Source organism: Colletotrichum orchidophilum (genome assembly GCF_001831195.1).
Source record: "Colletotrichum orchidophilum strain IMI 309357 chromosome Unknown Scaffold_20.1, whole genome shotgun sequence".
Taxonomy (NCBI): Eukaryota; Fungi; Ascomycota; class Sordariomycetes; order Glomerellales; family Glomerellaceae; genus Colletotrichum; species Colletotrichum orchidophilum.
This window is the reverse complement of record NW_019172976.1, coordinates 256,081-274,737: the sequence shown is the minus strand read 5'-3', so window position 1 is coordinate 274,737 and position 18,657 is coordinate 256,081. Positions and strand designations below refer to the sequence as shown.

At 53.7% G+C, this 18,657-nt stretch overlaps 8 protein-coding genes across 8 annotated transcripts; 4 read left to right on the top strand and 4 right to left on the bottom strand.

Annotated features, from left to right (window-relative positions):
- Positions 1-355: 355 nt before the first annotated feature.
- CORC01_03387 (succinate dehydrogenase iron-sulfur subunit) lies at positions 356-1,335 on the top strand (the record flags this gene model as incomplete). Its single annotated transcript, XM_022615037.1, has 3 exons — positions 356-716; positions 809-960; positions 1,015-1,335. 3 exons carry the CDS (start codon positions 356-358, stop codon positions 1,333-1,335), a joined length of 834 nt encoding a protein of 277 aa, XP_022478496.1.
- A 649-nt stretch (positions 1,336-1,984) lies between these two features.
- CORC01_03386 (succinate dehydrogenase) lies at positions 1,985-4,930 on the top strand (the record flags this gene model as incomplete). The annotated part of the gene is made up of 5 exons (XM_022615036.1): positions 1,985-2,069; positions 2,788-2,846; positions 2,927-3,369; positions 3,434-4,657; positions 4,711-4,930. The coding sequence occupies 5 exons, from the start codon at positions 1,985-1,987 to the stop codon at positions 4,928-4,930; spliced, it is 2,031 nt and encodes a 676-aa protein (XP_022478495.1).
- A 581-nt stretch (positions 4,931-5,511) lies between these two features.
- On the bottom strand, positions 5,512-6,092 carry CORC01_03385 (uncharacterized protein; the record flags this gene model as incomplete). Its single annotated transcript, XM_022615035.1, has 2 exons — positions 5,512-5,614; positions 5,689-6,092. The coding sequence occupies 2 exons, from the start codon at positions 6,090-6,092 to the stop codon at positions 5,512-5,514; spliced, it is 507 nt and encodes a 168-aa protein (XP_022478494.1).
- A 2,707-nt stretch (positions 6,093-8,799) lies between these two features.
- CORC01_03384 (phosphoribosylaminoimidazole carboxylase) lies at positions 8,800-10,717 on the bottom strand (the record flags this gene model as incomplete). The annotated part of the gene is made up of 3 exons (XM_022615034.1): positions 8,800-9,122; positions 9,176-9,829; positions 9,880-10,717. The coding sequence occupies 3 exons, from the start codon at positions 10,715-10,717 to the stop codon at positions 8,800-8,802; spliced, it is 1,815 nt and encodes a 604-aa protein (XP_022478493.1).
- A 419-nt stretch (positions 10,718-11,136) lies between these two features.
- CORC01_03383 (dihydrouridine synthase) lies at positions 11,137-12,612 on the top strand (the record flags this gene model as incomplete). The annotated part of the gene is made up of 5 exons (XM_022615033.1): positions 11,137-11,201; positions 11,270-11,333; positions 11,403-11,505; positions 11,566-11,890; positions 11,973-12,612. The coding sequence occupies 5 exons, from the start codon at positions 11,137-11,139 to the stop codon at positions 12,610-12,612; spliced, it is 1,197 nt and encodes a 398-aa protein (XP_022478492.1).
- A 342-nt stretch (positions 12,613-12,954) lies between these two features.
- On the bottom strand, positions 12,955-14,405 carry CORC01_03382 (cyclin-K; the record flags this gene model as incomplete). The annotated part of the gene is made up of 2 exons (XM_022615032.1): positions 12,955-13,875; positions 13,941-14,405. 2 exons carry the CDS (start codon positions 14,403-14,405, stop codon positions 12,955-12,957), a joined length of 1,386 nt encoding a protein of 461 aa, XP_022478491.1.
- A 785-nt stretch (positions 14,406-15,190) lies between these two features.
- Positions 15,191-16,130, top strand: CORC01_03381 (proteasome component PRE2; the record flags this gene model as incomplete). The annotated part of the gene is made up of 2 exons (XM_022615031.1): positions 15,191-15,331; positions 15,411-16,130. 2 exons carry the CDS (start codon positions 15,191-15,193, stop codon positions 16,128-16,130), a joined length of 861 nt encoding a protein of 286 aa, XP_022478490.1.
- A 418-nt stretch (positions 16,131-16,548) lies between these two features.
- CORC01_03380 (glycoprotease) lies at positions 16,549-18,123 on the bottom strand (the record flags this gene model as incomplete). The annotated part of the gene is made up of 1 exon (XM_022615030.1): positions 16,549-18,123. The coding sequence occupies one exon, from the start codon at positions 18,121-18,123 to the stop codon at positions 16,549-16,551; it is 1,575 nt and encodes a 524-aa protein (XP_022478489.1).
- Between the last annotated feature and the right edge of the window lie 534 nt (positions 18,124-18,657).

Sequence of the window (18,657 nt, the reverse complement as noted above, 5' to 3'; positions counted from 1 at the left end):
GATTTTCAAGATGTCTTGCTGAGCAATTACCTGGAAGCGCAAGGTCGAAGCTCGGGAATCAGGTCAAAAGCGGCAATGAGGATGTGGTTTAAAATCACTCAGCTTTGATTGGTCGAGAGTCCCGCTTTTCCGCTCCGGCCGCTTCGACACAATAACCGAGGGATTGAAGCAAACTTCCATGATGTCTTTCACTTCACCTGAACCGCCACCAAGGACAATCTCACGGTGAACCGCTGTTTTCCCACACTGCGCCCCGCCAATTCGTCGGAATCGCTCATCTCATATTTGGTGTGCCAACAGTCGATTGATCTATCTCCATTTTCTGTACAGTCGAAGTCGAAAACAACCAGCCATAATGGCATCTCTCCGCTCTTCCACCCGGGTCCTGGGCTCGGCCACCAAGGCTGCCTTCCGCCCTGCCGTCACCGTTCCTCGCCGTGGTCTGGCCACCCCCAGCGATCAAGTGCCTGCGACAAAGGAGCCCAAGATGAAGAAGTTCACCATCTACCGCTGGAACCCCGACACGCCGACCGAGAAGCCCAAGATGCAGGAGTACACGCTGGACCTGAACAAAACCGGACCTATGATGCTAGATGCATTGATTCGGATCAAGAACGAGCTGGACCCTACTCTTACCTTCCGCAGAAGTTGCAGAGAGGGTATTTGCGGTAGCTGTGCCATGAACATCAACGGCCAGAACACCCTGGCTTGCCTTTGTGAGTTTCCTCTCGAAGCATGGCTGCAGCTTCCGGGCTTTGCAGGGTGCGAATAGTGCAAATGGCGAGACAAATGCTAACCAGCACCGCAGGCCGCATTCCTTCTGAGAACGCTTCAGACGTCAAGGTCTACCCTTTGCCTCACACCTACGTAGTCAAGGATTTGGTGCCCGACTTGACCCAGTTCTACAAGCAATACCGTTCGATCAAGCCCTACCTTCAAAGAGACACTCCCGCCCCCGATGTACGTGATTTAGACAGCACCCTGTTGAGGACCTCAAGCTAACCTCCACCACAGGGCAAGGAATACCGTCAGAGTGTCGCCGACCGAAAGAAGTTGAGCGGTCTGTACGAATGCATTCTTTGCGCGTGCTGCTCAACCTCGTGCCCGTCCTACTGGTGGAACTCTGAGGAGTACCTGGGACCCGCCATCCTCCTTCAATCCTACCGCTGGCTTGCCGACTCCCGCGACCAGAAGAAGGCCGAGCGCAAGGCCGCCCTCGACAACTCGATGAGCTTGTATCGTTGCCACACGATTCTGAACTGCACACGTGCCTGCCCCAAGGGCCTGAACCCCGGCAAGGCCATTGCCGAGATCAAGAAGCAGATGGCTTTCTAAGAAGCTAGAGAGCCTTCGGGGTCTACGTTTGGAGTGATAATCTTGGGCGGCGCGATATTGGCTGTATACTATGTAGTGTGTACTTTATGAGCATGGCTGGAGTTTGAACTCCTTGGACACACTAAAAGGGGACTTTGAATTCAGGCTTTCTTTTGTTTTCGTCAGCCCGCAGCAACTCATAGGAGTGTGGCTATGTGTCTCTGAAAGTGCCTGAGCGACGTGATGGGAGGGAGGGCCGTGGTCCTAGATTGCTACGGCACGTCTAGGAACGAGCCAATTGACCAGGGCGCAGGGGGCGCGATACCATTATTTGCCACGTTAGAATTGCTTGCAACGCGGCGTCTTCACCATAGATACCTAGAGTAACCCTAAATAACTATTTTCAACATTTCAACCACCGGGCGCGACAGTCATTGCGAGTCAAAGGTTCCAGTAGCATTCGCGTAGATCTTGGCGCACATATTCGCGCATGTTCAAATCGCATTGCTAAGTTGGAGACGGAAGAAGTTGTTGAGTTGGCATGTCAATGGTCGGTATAGAGTCACGTTCTCCTTTAGTTGAAACTGTGGTTTGACTACCGAGGCTCTGCGCTACTTGAAAGTGTGGCAAAACAGGACTGCTGACGATGGGCGATTCCCGTCGTGAAGTCATGGACTCTCTCCTCCCCATCGACAAAGAGACCCAGTTCCACCCGCACCTCGGCAATGCCACTCGGGAACGGGCGAATAGCACCCGTAAGCAACTTGGCACGCAAACTGACAGGTTGCCAATGAATTAATTGAGGAGATATGTCAAGAGAGAGAGAGAGACAGAAATTGAGCGCAAGGAACGAGATTGACTTTGGCCATTTATTGTGTATCAAGGATAGAAACTTGAGTTTTGAGCGGCTGATCAACGAAGGCTAAGCTTTCATCCGGTAGCACTGATGATACCCCAGAATCGATCTCGGAATTTGACGGGACTTTGCATGTGAACTCTGCCCCGGAAACCAACTGTGGCTTGTCTTTAGATGTGGCGCTTATGCACTAGCCACAGGTATCTCAGCCAATCACCGACGGTGTGATTACCCGAGGTGCCGAGCTGACTTATTGCAGAAGACGTGTGCGAGGTTTGCCGTAGTTCGTTCCGTACTTTTCTCCATACACTGGTTGGAGGTCTATCCATCACCTAGAGACAGTACCTCGTTTTGGAGACCAATTCAATTCGACGGTTAGTATTCCAAGAACCAAGTGACTTATGGCACCAATTTACTAACCCGGCAGTCCCAGGCTTAACCTCTCTCTCCCGTCTTCCGATTACGGTCAGTACCAATCTATCTATCCATCCACCCGGCTACATACCAGCGGCTTTTCAACACATCTTCGGCCGTCACCACCTCTCCCCCTTCGCTTCCCACAACTCGATACAGAACACGCCACCGCAACGGATACGCATACTGACACTGCGAGATAGTGCACACATCAATCATGGCCTCATCAATGGCGTTGAGGAGGTTTGCTGCCAAGCCCGCTGTATGTCGCTCCTTTGATCCGGCTCTGCACCTAGACATGGCCTCGGTCTGAACACAAGATCTAATACTTCGCGATTGCAGTTCTCCCAGGCGCGCGCATTCTCTACAACTAGATCCGCCGCGCGGATCTTCGCGAACCAACACCTCCGCGCAAAGGAGGCTTCTCCCTACCTTTCCAGCAAGTACCCCGTTGTCGACCATGAGTACGATGCCATCGTTGTCGGTGCCGGTGGTGCTGGTCTCCGTGCCGCTTTCGGTCTCGCAGAGGCTGGCTTCAACACTGCCTGTATCTCAAAGCTTTTTCCCACCAGAAGTCACACTGTTGCCGCTCAGGGTGGCATCAACGCCGCCCTCGGAAACATGCACGAGGATGATTGGAGATGGCACATGTACGATACCGTCAAGGGTTCAGATTGGCTCGGTGACCAGGATGCCATTCACTATATGACCCGCGAGGCGCCCGCTTCCATTGTTGAGCTCGAGAACTACGGATGCCCCTTTTCCAGAACCGAAGATGGCAAGATGTGAGTGAAAAAAAGCCCAAAATAACCACAGCCCTACACGGACGCTGATATAGCTCGTTTACAGTTACCAGCGTGCCTTTGGTGGACAGTCCCAGAAGTTCGGCAAGGGTGGGCAGGCTTACAGATGCTGTGCTGCTGAGGATCGTACCGGTCACGCTCTTCTCCACACTCTCTACGGACAGTCTCTCCGCCACAACACCAATTACTTCATCGAATTCTTCGCCCTCGACCTGATCATGCAGGATGGCGAGTGCCGCGGTGTCGTCGCCTACAACCAGGAGGACGGTACTCTGCACCGTTTCCTTGCTAACCACACTGTCTTGGCCACTGGAGGATACGGACGTGCCTACTTTTCTTGCACATCTGCGCACACCTGCACTGGTGACGGTATGGCCATGGTTGCCCGTGCCGGTCTTCCCAACCAGGATTTGGAGTTTGTTCAGTTCCACCCCACCGGTATTTACGGCGCCGGCTGCTTGATCACTGAGGGTGCTCGTGGTGAGGGCGGCTACCTGCTGAACTCCGAGGGTGAGCGCTTTATGGAGCGTTACGCCCCCACCGCCAAGGATCTTGCCTCCCGTGACGTCGTCTCCCGTTCCATGACGATGGAGATCCGCGAGGGACGTGGTGTTGGCGAAGATAAGGACCACATCTTCCTGCAGCTCAGCCATCTGCCCGCTGAGGTTCTTCACGAGCGTCTGCCCGGTATCTCCGAGACCGCTGGCATCTTTGCCGGTGTCGACGTCCGCACCCAGCCTATTCCCGTTCTGCCTACTGTCCACTACAACATGGGTGGTATCCCTACCAAGTACACCGGTGAGGTTATCACCGTTGACGAGTCCGGCAACGACAAGGTCGTCCCCGGTCTGTTCGCCTGTGGTGAGGCCGCATGTGTCTCCGTTCACGGTGCCAACCGTCTTGGTGCCAACTCTCTCCTCGACTTGGTCGTTTTCGGCCGTGCCGTGTCCCACACCATCCGTGACAAGTTCACTCCTGGTACCAAGCACAAGCCTCTGGCTGCTGACGCTGGTGCTGAGGCTATTCAGACTCTGGATGACGTTCGCACGCGCGAGGGTAGCAGAACCACTTCTGACGTTCGTCTGTCCATGCAGAAGGCTATGCAGACTGAGGTCAGCGTTTTCAGAACACAGGAGTCTCTGGACGAGGGTGTTCGCAAGATGACCGAGATTGACGCACAGTTCCCTGATGTTTCTATCAAGGACAAGAGCATGATCTGGAACTCTGACTTGGTTGAGACACTTGAGCTCCGCAACCTTTTGACCTGCGCGTAAGTTTTACTAGACACCGCCGCTTCTCATTACGATGCTAACCAATCAACAGCTCCCAAACCGCCACTTCCGCCGCCGCTCGCAAGGAGTCTCGTGGTGCCCACGCCCGCGAGGACTTCCCCGACCGTGACGACGTCAACTGGATGAAGCACACCCTTTCCTTCCAAAAGAGCCCCCACGGCAAGGTCGACCTCGGCTACCGTGGCGTCATTGCCAACACTCTGGACGAGAACGAGTGCAAGGCTGTTCCTCCCTTCAAGCGTGTGTACTAAACCTGTTATGAATAGAACTGGTGTCGGGTGTTGGTAGGAAATTCGGAAATGCGAGGAGAAGGGAAGAAAGAAGACGAAGAGGAGAAGAGAGTACCGGAAAGCAATATCAAAGGCATTCATAATACCACGACAAGAATTTAGTTAATGATCGTGGGTGAGCCACGTGGGGGATACCGCTACCTTACTTACCCTTGGAATCAGGCTATTAGGGCTGGTGCATACACCGCAGGCTTTTGGGCTTTGGCCCTGGAGTTAAAAACGTGTAAAGTAGGAGGAGAAATTCATTTTGTTCAAAGACTGCCCTTTCGTCACCCGTTCTCTTTCTGATGCTTGTTCGGGCGATGCTGAATACGAACGGCAAGGCGGAGAGAAAACTCTCACGGTTTGTTTGATGTTGCATAATAGGTAGCTCAGAGAGCCGTATTATTATGTAAGAGAACGGATTACCCGTATCGACGATCAACAGCTAATATTTACAGTGACATGAATTCTCTAGTCGTCATGCAGGATCGTCAACATCATCTCGATCAGTTACTATTCTTTCATCTCATTCGTAATCTCGGCGACTTCGGCGAGCGTCCTTAGTAATCGGTCGGTAACGTAGACGGGTTAACAGTCAAGCTGGGTGTGGATGTGCACAGGGGCTTGGAGTACGACGGCCAGGGCTTGCAATCGGCATGGCATCTACAAGTTCGCGAGTTAGTGACCTGATCTGTCATACCAACGTGTGGAGCCAAGGGGTAGTAGTAGCAACTCACCCGCCATACCACTGTCCGCACTCGTTGATGTAGTCAACACACACCGAACGCGTGCTGCAGTTGTCGCTCGACGTAGGCCGGAGACTCAAGCTGGGCGGGGCCCGAGTGATTGTCGGGCTGCGGGTCGGGACCGGCAGACTTAGCCGCGTGGGCCTCGTGAAGGGGGGCTTCGGCGTTCTCGAGATGGTGGACTTGCTCAGCGTGGATTTGCAGGGCGGCATCGTGGGCTTCATTCGTGGCTGGCACATGTCATAGCAGCCTCCCCATCGGATACCGCATTCCGGGTTGATACCGTCGAGACACATGGTTCGTGGGCAGTCGGCGGCGTTGGACGGCGGGATTTGGATCTGGGCGGCTGAGAGGCCGACGATGGCCAATGCTGTGAGGAAGTTGCATGGGAGCATCTTGACTCCTTTGCTTGTGTGATGACTGTGACTGGTGAAGAGTATCGGGATCTTTGTGGTGTGGTGTGGTGTAGTGTAGTGTAGTGTAGGCTGAGATGCTCAGGGGCAGTAGTCAAGTGAGTGATGGTTGTGGTACAGGATATTAGCCTTCGAGAAAGCTGGATATCAAGGTTCCTATAAATCTTCCAAAGGGTACCGCGAGGTTGTACGGGTGGGCGAGCTCTCCGACCTCCGTCATAAAGAGTAGCCACCAAGGCGGGAAGACGGAGACTAGCGCGTGTAGGTTTGTGACTTTCTCGGCCGCAGGCAAGCTTGGTTCGCCCTGCTCAGCCTCAGTAGACACAGTCCTGTTTGGTAGTCCACTCTACGACACCCTCGAATCGGTGCACACCTCCTACTTCTTGGGATGATCGGCAAGAGAAGAAGAGATATGCTAAACCCAAGAGCAGATCATCCAAGGGCTGCGATGAAGGGAGCAACGAGCGCATCCGGCAGAGTTTTACCAAAATAGTGTGCGCCGCAGGAGCAAGCCGGAAGGGTAGTGGACGGCCTCCCGATGATCCAGGATCGACGGTCAAGTCGAGGTCTCACTTTTCGGGCTGTTTTCGAATAGTCTCACTTACATCGGCAGTGCCGAAACGAGGTTAGCAGGATTTCGCTCCCGTGGACCAAAGGGATGAATGGATGGGATTGCGGGGGGTCGGGGGTCACACAGACACACGACCTTTGTTCATGACACCCTCCAGCGTGAGAGCGACTTGCACATAATGGAATAGGACAGAAAACGGTTTTCTTGTGGGTTGTAAGATACATTCTTATCGATCGTTGTCGAGATACTTTTACACAAAACCTGAGCCCGAGTCGCCTTGGGTAGAACTTACACACGGAATTGGTAGGTGAACTCCTTGACATTGTCCGAACCAATTTGGATAATATATCAATGCCTAGTAATTGGCCCGCTACCAGAAAAAGTACCGGAGCGAGCCGTCAAGGCAGTATCCGTCAAGACCCCGGATTGTCACGTTCCTGCCAAGGCGCTTGTCTCAGGAGGGCGTCGATCTGGACCACCTTGTCATCGAACGGTCTCCGCGGATGGATGTGGACCGATGATTTCCAAGTCTCTTTGGAGGTCGCATCCGGTCTGTCGGACCAGAAGAAGCAGGGCGGTGCATCGGTCCGCTTGCTGAGAGAAGTGCCCCGTGGCAATCAGGGTCTTGGCGGATACAAGACCATACAAAAGCTCTGGCGGAATGTTTCCCGTGAGTTGCTCGCTAAAATCCTCGACAGGGCCTTCTTCGATACCTATTCAATTGTGCGTGTGCGATTCTCTCAAGAGTGTGGAACCAACAAACATTTTTGAGAGGGCACAACCCCCTTTCACGGGTTGGAGGAATGCCACCGCAGGCGTGTTCCAGACTGATTCGTGTGAGAGGACCTGCTCACCGCTTGGTATTTGGCGATGAATGGCATCGGTCTAGTGATAATTCAGACAGCCGTTGGAAGGGATATCGTATTGCATCGTGGTATTTTGGGTGTAAGGGATGTTCGTCTTGGGACGCAAAAGCAGGCACAAATAACTGCAGCGTGCAAGGCCTATGAATAGCAACATTGATCAGACTGCTGATTTCTTCTTCGTTTGATATGTGGTAGTGCACAGAAACCTTATAAGCCTTTCTTCCAGTCCGGTTTAGCCATCGCCCTTCCCTTCTTGTCATCCAAGTCAAGAACGTGTTGGTAGGTAGGTAGGAACGCAGAAAGGGACCACACACGCTTCGTACTGAGACATAAGCCATCGTAGGGTTCTGGTCATGCTGTCGTTCGTCATTGTTGCCTCACCTTTTGCACTTTCATCTGTCTAGCGCTCCGGTGTATGTTGAGGTTCCCTGATGGGAGTCAAACAGTGATCGCCATGCTTAGATTAGACAAGACCTTTTCGTATCGCTACTACATGGACATGACAATTAAATACAAAGTGACAGAAACGAGAACGTCCTTAGAAACGTGTATTTTGTCATAGTGGAGAACTGTGCTACGGGTAAGCGTTTCGACGCTCCCCCAACATCGGTATGATGGAAAGAGGGAATCGAAAAGAAGAACCGTAGTACGAGGCGTGTTTGATCCCAAACGTCCGGTTTTGGGTGGATATGTCGATCATTGATGGATTCATTACAAGATTCAGGCCATAAGAAAGTAGAACTGGCAAGGATTATGACGTGTTGTACTTACTCATTACGCCAGGTTTATAGCTCTGTAGACTGCTAGGACAGACCCTTCATTGGTCAAGGCTGGTCATTATCAGACTTAGACGGTGCCACAGTAAGGTAGTGTCTGCCTGGTAAAGATCTTTCTTCACGCAAGAATGATGTGTAGGTGTTTATCGAATACCTCAGCCAAATATTCGCGATTACAGTCGCCCCTGTTTCAAGCGGAAACACACGCCGTTCGTCCTCCATTTGCCATGTCCCAACGGCAAGCCTTCATGTGCCTCCCTGAAAACTACTTGGTGATAGAGCCACTTCTCACAAGAGCCGATGTAGTAGCGCCGTAGCGAACGCATCCTGGCAAGCAAGCATTTGGGTTCTTATAGTGACCACCCCATATTTGTTATTTTCTTATTCCCCTATGTACGCCTTTGCTGGTATCAATCAATGCTGTCCAAATGTGGAATGAGGCTCCACACATGCTAAGAAAATCTCTTCACCCTCCCTCATTTGTTCTCGAGGTACGTCTTCCAGCCTACCCTTTGCAGCTTGGCGGCCTTGTGCTCAACTTCCCGGGACATGTTGCTCATGTACTGAGCCATTTTCTGCTGGTACTCGAGGCTGGACGATCCGAGAATCTTGACTGCGAGAAGGGCAGCGTTGGTCGAGTTGTTGATGCCGACCGTCGCCACGGGACAGCCACGAGGCATTTGAACGATGCTCAACAAGCTGTCGTGGCCGTCGAGGTGAGTGGCCTTGACGGGCACACCGATGACCGGCACTGTTGTTTCAGATGCCAACATGCCTGGGAGATGGGCAGCGCCGCCGGCTTTGGTGATGTTAGCATCGTTGCCAAGGGTCAATGAACACATGTAGACTTACCAGCTGCGATCAAGACCTTGATGCCGCGCTGTGCGGCGGTCTTGCCAAGTTCAACCATACGGTGAGGCGTACGGTGAGCAGAGGTGATGTCAAGGTCATAAGGAACATCGAAATGCTCAAGAATCTCGAAGGCACCCTTCAAGACATTGAGGTCGGAGTCAGAACCCATGGTAACGACGACCAAGGGCTTATCCGCGTTGCGGGAGCTGTTCTTCTTGGCAGGGGACTCCTGAAGACGGAGCTGATCTGAAGAAGCATCAAGCCGTGCTTCGCGCATGTAGTTCACTTCGTTAATCAGAGGCGCTGCTAGCCTCTCCAAGCTGGAATTGGCAGAGTGAGTCGTTACGGTAATGTGTCCAATCTTACGGCCCGGCTTGGACGACTTGCCGTAGAGATGGAGGAAAACGTCCATGTTGTCATCGTACAAGGACGTGGTCAGGTCGACCAACTCCTCGTGGGAGTCTTCACGAGCACCGCCGAGAATGTTAAGCATCAGGGCGCCAGAGACGCGAGGCTGTAACTTGATAGATCGCGGGAGCATGTCCAGGATGGAGTGGAGTTGCGCCTTGTACTGCGACATGTAGGGCACACCCTCGATAGTCCAATGGCCCGAGTTGTGGGGACGAGGAGCAACCTCGTTGACGGTGATTGTGCCTGTGGTCAGGTTAGTATTTGTCCAAGTCTTTTGGTCTCAGCCGACTGACCATCCTTCAGCAAAAACATCTCGACGGCGAAGACACCTCTGCCCTTCACCGTCTTTATAACATCCCCAGCCACCTTGCGTGCCTTCTCACACACATCCGCACTAACTTGGCGGGGTGGGTAGTACACCTTGGTGCAGATACTCTCCTCGTGAATAGTTTCGACGGCAGGGTAAGTGTGAACCTTCCTCAACTCGCCATCCTCATCTTCAGTCCGCACGACCATGACAGCCAGCTCCATCTCGAAAGGCACCCACTTCTCAGCATAAAGTGAGAGCTTGCCCATCGTCTGAATAGCCGCCTCGTAGTCCTCCGGGCCCCTAACCTTAAAGTTACCGCGACCATCATACGAGCCCTTTCTCGCCTTCAGCATAAAAGGAAATTGGAATGCTCTGTAAGCGGCCGTGAGGCTCTCTGGCATAGCAGGGCCAGACTCGATGGCCATCTGAGGGGCAATGGGGAGGCCGGCTTTGGCGAAATGCTCCTTTTGCAGGTATTTGTCCTGGATCAGACGCAGTGTCTGCCAATGGGGGTGACAAGGCACTCTCTTGACGGTGCCCGGCGCAGTTATGACACCGCGAGTTGCAATCTCCTCGAGAACTTCAGTGTTGACGTGCTCAATCTCAACGGTGAGGACATCACACATGGCGGCCAATTCCCTGATCTTGGCGGGGTCCTTGAAGGAACCCGTTACGTGCCGGCTGTTTTGGTTAGCCTGCTTCGCAGGACAGTTGGCCTCGTCCAGAATGGCAATGTCGATGCCAAGGGGACCCGCAGCCTCGCACAACATCCGGCCCAGCTGGCCGCCTCCAAGGAGGCCGATGGTAGGCTTCTTGACCATTGTGAGAATCGACGAAGAGAATGCTATGGCGCAAGTGCGGAGATGAGGGCAAGCAAAGCAGAGAGAAGCGGTGGCCCAGGTCAAGAGAGGGTGGAGAGAGTGTTTCCCGAAGGAAGAAACGACTCGTCAATGCAGGCACTTCATTGGGGTAGAGCAAAGTTTTGACGCAGGAAGTTTATAGGTTTCTGCCTCATTGGGCAGGCGGTGAAAAACCACCCCGCCGTTATCGTCGCAAAGGAGCCCCACCCCCACTATGACAGCCCAGGTGAGGATCGCCCATCTGGGTTTGACGCCACAGGGCCCCCCTGCTCCACTAAGAACCGCTGTAATTCTTCACTGCAGGCGCCTTCAACGCTCTGAGTACAACACCTCGCAGTTCCATTGTTCTCATCTCAACTCGGATATTTCACCGCTCTGTCATGGGTGCCCCTATTGTCGCCATGGCGGCCGATCTCTATAATGGGACTATTTCAGATAGGACACAGTGGGTTTTGAGTTATGTATCTCATTCACCATGTGTCACAGTGACTGACAACATGTTACTCTGCGCAGTCCCCTAAAAATATTTGATGCCGCCAAGAGCCAGGATAGATTTCTGAACGTCTCAGCCCCTATGGTGAGGTACAGCAAGGTGAACAAGCTCTGATATCTCAGACGAGAAGACCATGAGCTCATTGTACCGCAGCTCGCTTTTCGGCAAACCGTTCATGAATACGGCACCGATCTCTGCTGGACACCCATGATCCTTTCGAAGGAGTTCAATCGCAACAACTTTGCCCGCGATAGTGGTTCGTGACCCCTTTGAACCTCACTTCGCTGTTTAATCAGCGGCTGACCCTCCTCTCAAGACCTCACGATATCCACTCGTGGGGTCCAACCCCCCACGATAGTTCAGTTTGGCTCAAACAGCCCTCTCGAGCTCGCCCGCTCATCATCTCTTGCCGCACCTTATGTCAACGGCGTCGACCTTAACTGCGGATGCCCCCAGTCATGGGCTTGCGCAGAGACTCTTGGTGCCGCTCTCATGGAAGAGCGCGAACTCGTTCGAGACATGGTCATTGAGACTCGCCAACGCCTGGCTAGTGACGGCTGGCATGTCGGTAAGGAGCGAGACATCGACAGCCCAAAGGGGAGGAGCGTCAGCGTCAAGATCCGTGTGCACAAGGACCTAAGGTTGGTGAAGCATGACCCTGAGTTTCTAACTCATAAGCTCTTAGAATACACCCTATGCTGACTTACACGCACCATTACCTAGGAAGACGATGGACTTTATCGACACCGTCATCGGCAACCCCCTGGACCGCAACATCGACTTCCTTACGATCCATCCCCGTACCCGTCACACGGCCTCCACTACCCCTATCAACACTGAATCTCTCGGCATTCTCCTGGAGAAGTACGGCGCAACACTCCCAATCCTCCTATCGGGTGATGTTTTCTCCATGGCAACGCTGCCCCTATCAACAGTTTCCAAAGTACCCACAGAACCTTTGGAACTGAGAACGATCGATGGTCACCATGGCTACACGGACTTCACCCCCAGTGGCACCAAGCTAGCCGGCCTCATGTCTGCTCGAGGTATCCTCGCAAATCCTGCCCTCTACGCTGGCTTTGAGTCTTGTCCGTGGTACGCCGTCGAATCCTTCATGCGCCATGTCGTACGCGCCCCAATGCCAGTGAAGCTAGTGCAGCATCACCTCCACGAGATGTGCGGACCAGGCATGGGCCCGGACAAGCGTGCATTGTTGAACAAGCAGGAGAGGGCAGCGCTCCTCGCTCTAGAGAATATGGTGGATGTTATGGACTTCTTGGATGATCTAATCAATCGCAAGACAGGCAGGACGGGAGGACTTCATCGAGAGTCAAGACGTAGCTCATCAATTGCTATACCATGACGTGCTCCCCTCAACCTACAATATTAATCCATTTTGGAATGTGATGTATTCGCTATGAGTTGTAATCACTACCGAGGTATTCTCCACCTTTGCAAAGCATCGCTTGCATCATGATCTCAGCCAAACTACCACCCTTATAACGCCATGTCTCTGTAAGCGTGCCGTAATTCTTGCGCGCGCCAAGACCCTTGCCCTTAAAGCCGCCTTGACAGCGTGACCTACATGGTACACAAGAGTCGTCGAGTGCCTGTCGACCCTTAATCCGAATACCTGCCGTGAAATGTGATGGACCTCCAACGCCCTTGGTCCGTAAGGTTATTACAATGTTACAGGCGAGAGCTTCTAGTCCAAAACCTCTCCTTCATCCTCATCTGAGAGTCGCGCTCGTTTTTGATCCCTGCCCTCAGAATCCGAGTCAGCTTCCTTCCTCTTTCCTGGTGACGCCAGACTGTTGCCATTCGCCCTCTCTGGCTCCTTCAGCGTGGCCTGCGAGCCTGACTCGGTATTAGTGACGTCATCACGGCCATTAGCCCTAGCTCTTGGACTTTGTGTTCCTCTATCCAGCTCAAAAGGCGTGCCTGCTGTGGACGAGAGAGCATCCTGGCTCATCGGATCCCTTGGCTGTCTAGTATTGGCCAAGTCGAAGGCGGGTGATGGCAGTGACGGATTCTGTTTGCGGAGCGGGTTCTCAGTGTAAAACTGTCGCACAATGTCGATGGCCTTGGCACACTTCTCTTCGTTTCCTTTCAGTGCCCTCCACCACGGTTCGCCATTGACGTCTTCGATCTTCTGCTGTGTGTGTATACTGGCGAAGAAGATGGCACTGATGGCAACATCGCGAGCTTCGAGCAGCAGAGGTATGGAGGTAAGGCATGCATCGCTGCAGAACGCCCAGGCCGACTGCCTCAGATGCTTGTTATGGACGATGTCGAGCTGACCCAGAAGCTCGAAAAGACGCTGGTAAGGATTTTCCACCATAAGGTCGAAGGTAAGGTATTCCAGCATCAACTCCTCGTACATGAGAATGCTGTCTCTCCACCGCCAGTACTCCTTGCTCATCTCGTCAATCATTAGCTTGGGATTCTTTTGGGCGACCTTTGCCACTGTGATGATGATTTCCTTTGTCTTCCGACAATTCTCCTCTGTCTTGTTCGCAAGAAAGAGCGCAGTGGCTGCGATGTTCTGTTCAACCGTTTCCGTCAGCATTCGTTCAGCTTGGGCCTTCTGGGTGCCTCGCTTGGATCTGGGAAGGGCGGGTTGCGCCTGACACTTATAAGACACAACCATGATCGTCGCTAAAGAAGGAATTGAAAAGAGGTATGTCTCACGTAGTGGTGGATGCCGCCCTTCTCTTCTACCATACTGTATCGCATGTAGAACCGGTGGAAGAAGACGCCTGCAACCCAGAGGGTGATTTGGGGCAGGTCAAGGAGAACTCCAGCCTGGTATATGAAGTTGACACCCTTAGCACGTCGTAGGCGCTCCTCCGCTGGTGAAATGCCATCGAGGATACTCGGTGTGCTCAAGGTTTCGTCGGGGGTGAAGTACCACTGGTTGGGCGGAGGACCTGGAGTTTGCGCTCTTGACCGCTGTGGCGAACGTGTGTCCCGTTGAGAATGGGGCCGCGGCGGCGATGTACGCGATGAATGTGTTGGGGGAGATGGAACTGCAGGCGGCACATCGAGGCGACGTGTAGGAGATCTAGATTGCCGGTCTGGTCGTGGAGGACCCGGTGGAAGAGTGGGAGGCTGGTAAGCCTCTCTCGAAGGCCGGTAACGATCGATACTGGCCATCGCCGCGAAGTTATTGGGATACTCTCAAGTCGGCGATTGGTAAGAGTCGATGGCATAGGCTGGTCATGGGTGAAATGGCGCTCGCCGTCGCAAGTGGTGGTGTTGGTTGATGATAGAACCGCTTTCCTTAGTTTAGCTGAGGTGGATTTTCGAACCTGTTTGAGTCGCGTTATCTTATCATCAGAGCCACGTGATCACTTTAGACCCCTGTTCATTCTGGTCATCGGTAGGTACCTAGGTATGTACCTTGAGGAGCTAACCCGTTTGATTTGTTATTTGTAGCCGAAGTCCAACGTGCAATGAAATGCTGGAGATTGTTGTTTATCCTCGTAAAAACGACGGGTTTCCAAGGATGTTGAGCACTGAAATAACTACAATACCATCGGTGGCTCGCGCCAGAGGCTATTGCCTTTCGAGGGAGGTAGGAAAGACGCCGGCGGTCTTATGTAAGCCAGAGGTGGACACGGACCAAGATGCTGAGCTACGTAAGGTACCTTTTACAGTGCACTCGTACCTGCAGCAGTTGCCCATTCCAAATCAGGCAATAAGGCATCAATCAGCTCGGCACGCACTTTCCCTACTGAAGCTGGCCGTGACGCGAGCATGGAGCTGCCTGAGTTACCCCCCAAGTCAACGTCAAAGAAACCCATCCCCCATTTCAATCCTCACCGCGCCCAACCCTTCCACGAACATCAACGAGAGCCCGCCCAAAAGTAGAACTGTGGCTTTCTCATACTAACCGACCAAACAATTTCGACGAAATCCCCTGCCCGCTGACCGTCGAGATGGACAGCCTTGTGGCCAAGTACAGCCGCCCGGCGTTCGAGCAACACAACACCTTCAGAGACGATGAGCAGGAGGACCTTGAGCTCTTAGGCGGAGCGCCGCCGCTGTCATTGAAGTTTGCCATGCCGCCCGTCGCACATGTGAGTTCTATCTCTTGATAATGCCTCCGTTCGATTCTAGGATTTCCAGTCAGACTGACGTGGGAACCCCTCAACCCAGCCCTCCTCCTGGCTCCGCGCAGCAACAGACGACCGAGCCAACCCCGACTGTCCCATCAAGATTGCCCACGGCACAACAACCCTCGCTTTCCGCTTTCAAGGCGGCATCATTGTCGCCACCGACTCCCGTGCCACGGCCGGAAACTGGATTGCCTCGCAAACGGTCAAGAAGGTCATTGAGATCAACTCGGTGCTTCTGGGCACTATGGCCGGCGGTGCCGCCGACTGCCAGTACTGGCTCGCTTGGTTGGGCATGCAATGCCGTCTCCACGAGCTCCGCCACAAGCGCCGTATTTCTGTAGCCGCAGCCTCCAAGATTCTCGCCAACCTAGTCTACTCATACAAGGGTATGGGTCTCAGCATGGGCACCATGTGTGCCGGCGTCACGAAGGAGGAGGGCCCCGCACTGTACTACGTTGATTCGGACGGCACTCGCCTGCCCGGCAATCTTTTCTGCGTCGGCAGTGGTCAGACTTTCGCGTACGGTGTTCTGGATGCCGAGTACCGCTACGACTTGACGGACCAAGAAGCGCTCGACCTCGGTAGCCGAAGTATCCTTGCCGCAACACACCGTGACGCCTACTCTGGTGGTTTCATCAACCTGTACCACGTCAAGGAGGAGGGCTGGGTCAAGCATGGCTTCAACGACACGAATCCCATCTTTTGGAAGACGAAGCTGGAGAAGGGTGAATTCACCAACGTTACTGCCGACTTGGACTAGATGTCGGCGGAGAAGGACAGTGATTTGGTGTTGCTGAATTCATCTGTATCGTGGGACTCCGCCCAAACCACTAGGTTCAGCCGGTCTCCAGGTGCGAGCCTCAGACCATGTATCGCTCTAGTGCGGCTTTTGCCGGCAGAGCGATATATCTCACCTATCACTATGACATGCAAAGGAACAAGACGGTCTTGCTGCCTTGTATACGAATGAATAGAACGGTTACGACAGGCAATTCGAGCGCGTCGCAGAATCGAACATGGCTTGTCAGGTTGTCTCTTTAGACACCCGTACTCTGAAGAGAGGCTGCAGGTGTTGTGTAACTTGTACACTAGAATATGATACAAGTTCATTATTACGAATTTTCGACATTGTTATTACAAGTGACCGATGTCAAACTAACACATGGGTATCATAACGTTTAAGGTTGTCTCCTTCTCCATCCAGGGACGCCCAGAATCCCACCCTCTTCGCCGGACGGGTCAATCGACCACTTGCGCTCGGGATGTACGGAAAGCGAGCTTTCCCAGCCGGCTTCGTACATCTCCATACCTGTCCAGGCAATCATGGCCGCGTTGTCCGTACACAGCGCTGGTGGAGGCACCGTGAGCTCCACGTGCTTGAATCCGCGGACGTCAAGCATCTTCCGCAGCACATGCATGAGGAAGCGGTTGCTCGCGACCCCGCCGCTTACGACAAGTGTTTGCAGTTCGTCGTTCAGCTCCGGCTCGGCGGCGAGGGCGAGGAAGATACGGGTGGCCAAGTGCTCGAATAGGAGGCGCATGGTGGCGCGGGCGAGGGTCCGTCGTTCTCCGAGAGACATGGAGTCGCCTTTCGAGGTGGTGATCTTGCGGACCTCACTGCCTATACCGTTAAAGTCGTAGGATAGGGCACGAGAGTCGTAGAGGGGTGGATGGAGGATCCAGGAGTAGGGCGAGGGAGCGGTATACGGCGCGATTTCCTCGACGCGGCGGAGGGGTGGGGCATATTCATAGTCATAGTCGTGGTCGTAGTCATGCTGGCCTTGGGAATTTTTTGATGATGGAGGAGGTGACAGGGGGAACGAGTCGGGAAAGGCGAAGCGCTCGAGGAGGGCGCCATACATGACGTCCCCGTGGGATGCCAGCATATCCGGCGGGAGGATGTGCCGCGCGGCCTTGTCGAGGGCGTCGCCGACGGCGATGTTGTTCGAGGAGGCGAGTATGCGGTGGGATGTGAGAGAGCGGGAGTGGACCAGCTGGGTGTGACCGCCGGAAACTAGGAGAGTGAGGAAGGGGTACTCTGGTTTTATCGCGGTGGTGGAGGAGAGGGGAGACGTCGTCGAGTCCTGGCGGGCCAGCGCGGAGACGAGACGCGGAGTGAGGGCGTGGGCTTGCATGTGGTTCACGGCCAGCAGGGGAACCTGCCAGGCCGTCGCGAGGCCTTTTGCCGTCGAGATCCCGCAGGCAAGATTCGCAGACATGCCTGGGCCGCGGGTCACCGACACGAAATCGGGTTTCTGGCGCGGGGTGCCGGCGATTGTGAGCGTGTTGTTGTTGGGTGCTGATCCTGCGCGCTTGAGATCATTCCCTCCTCTTCCCCCTCCTCCTCCTTTCGCCGACTTGTCTTCATCGTCACTTCGAGCTTGTTCAGCGGCTGAGGGTAGAGACGAGAGGGCTTCAGCGATTAGTGGCGCGAGAGATGCGTCGTGGGAGCGCAGCGCGATGGGTGGGTAGACGCCGCCGTAGGCTGTGCTGTCGGAGGTTATTTTTTGGTGGAAATAGAGGGTCGCGCGGCCGAGGGGACCGGGACCCTTGGAGAGGAGGGCGACGCAGGTGTCGTCGCATGAGGTTTCGATTGCGAGGGTCAAGAGGGTGCGTCGCTGGCGTTGTTGTCGAGGGGATTGGAGGTGTGACGGCGGTGCAGACGCCGGCGCCGGGTTACCGTGGATGGTTCGATAGAGGAGATTTAGCGGAGCGCTTCGCCATTTTGGGAGGATTGTGAGGGAAGAACGCATTGAGGAGTTTCGAGCATGGTATGGGAAGCGTTTCCTGAGAGTGACGGTGGTGATGAGGTCGTGAGAATAGGTAGGTAAGTTCGGAAGCTCTTATCTTATCGGAAGCAATCTTATCGGTTATCTTCACCGGGAGCTCACCGACTTACACGCATCCCACGAGGAGTAGTTCACTCCTACACAAGATCTACTATACCACCTAGGCCCAAAGACTTTCATTCGTGCTAAGTATTGAAGGGACCTTTTTTCTGGGTTGACTTGGTAGTTTGATGTTTTAGGGGTATAGCGTATAAAACAGCAGTTTCTTCCTAATGACACCCTCCTTCCCCTTTCTTTCTTCTTACCTAAGTGCTGCGAGTAGAGATCGAGATCACCCAAAGCATTGAAGTGCTTTCAAGAGTTCATTTATTAAGATACTGGGCAGATTCTAGCTGCCATGCATTTTTGAAATCCTTTTCCTCCCGTATACCATGTAATGTAGTAATGCTAATAATGCGAATAATTTTCCACTTCCAACTCCGAGTTCATGTTCATATC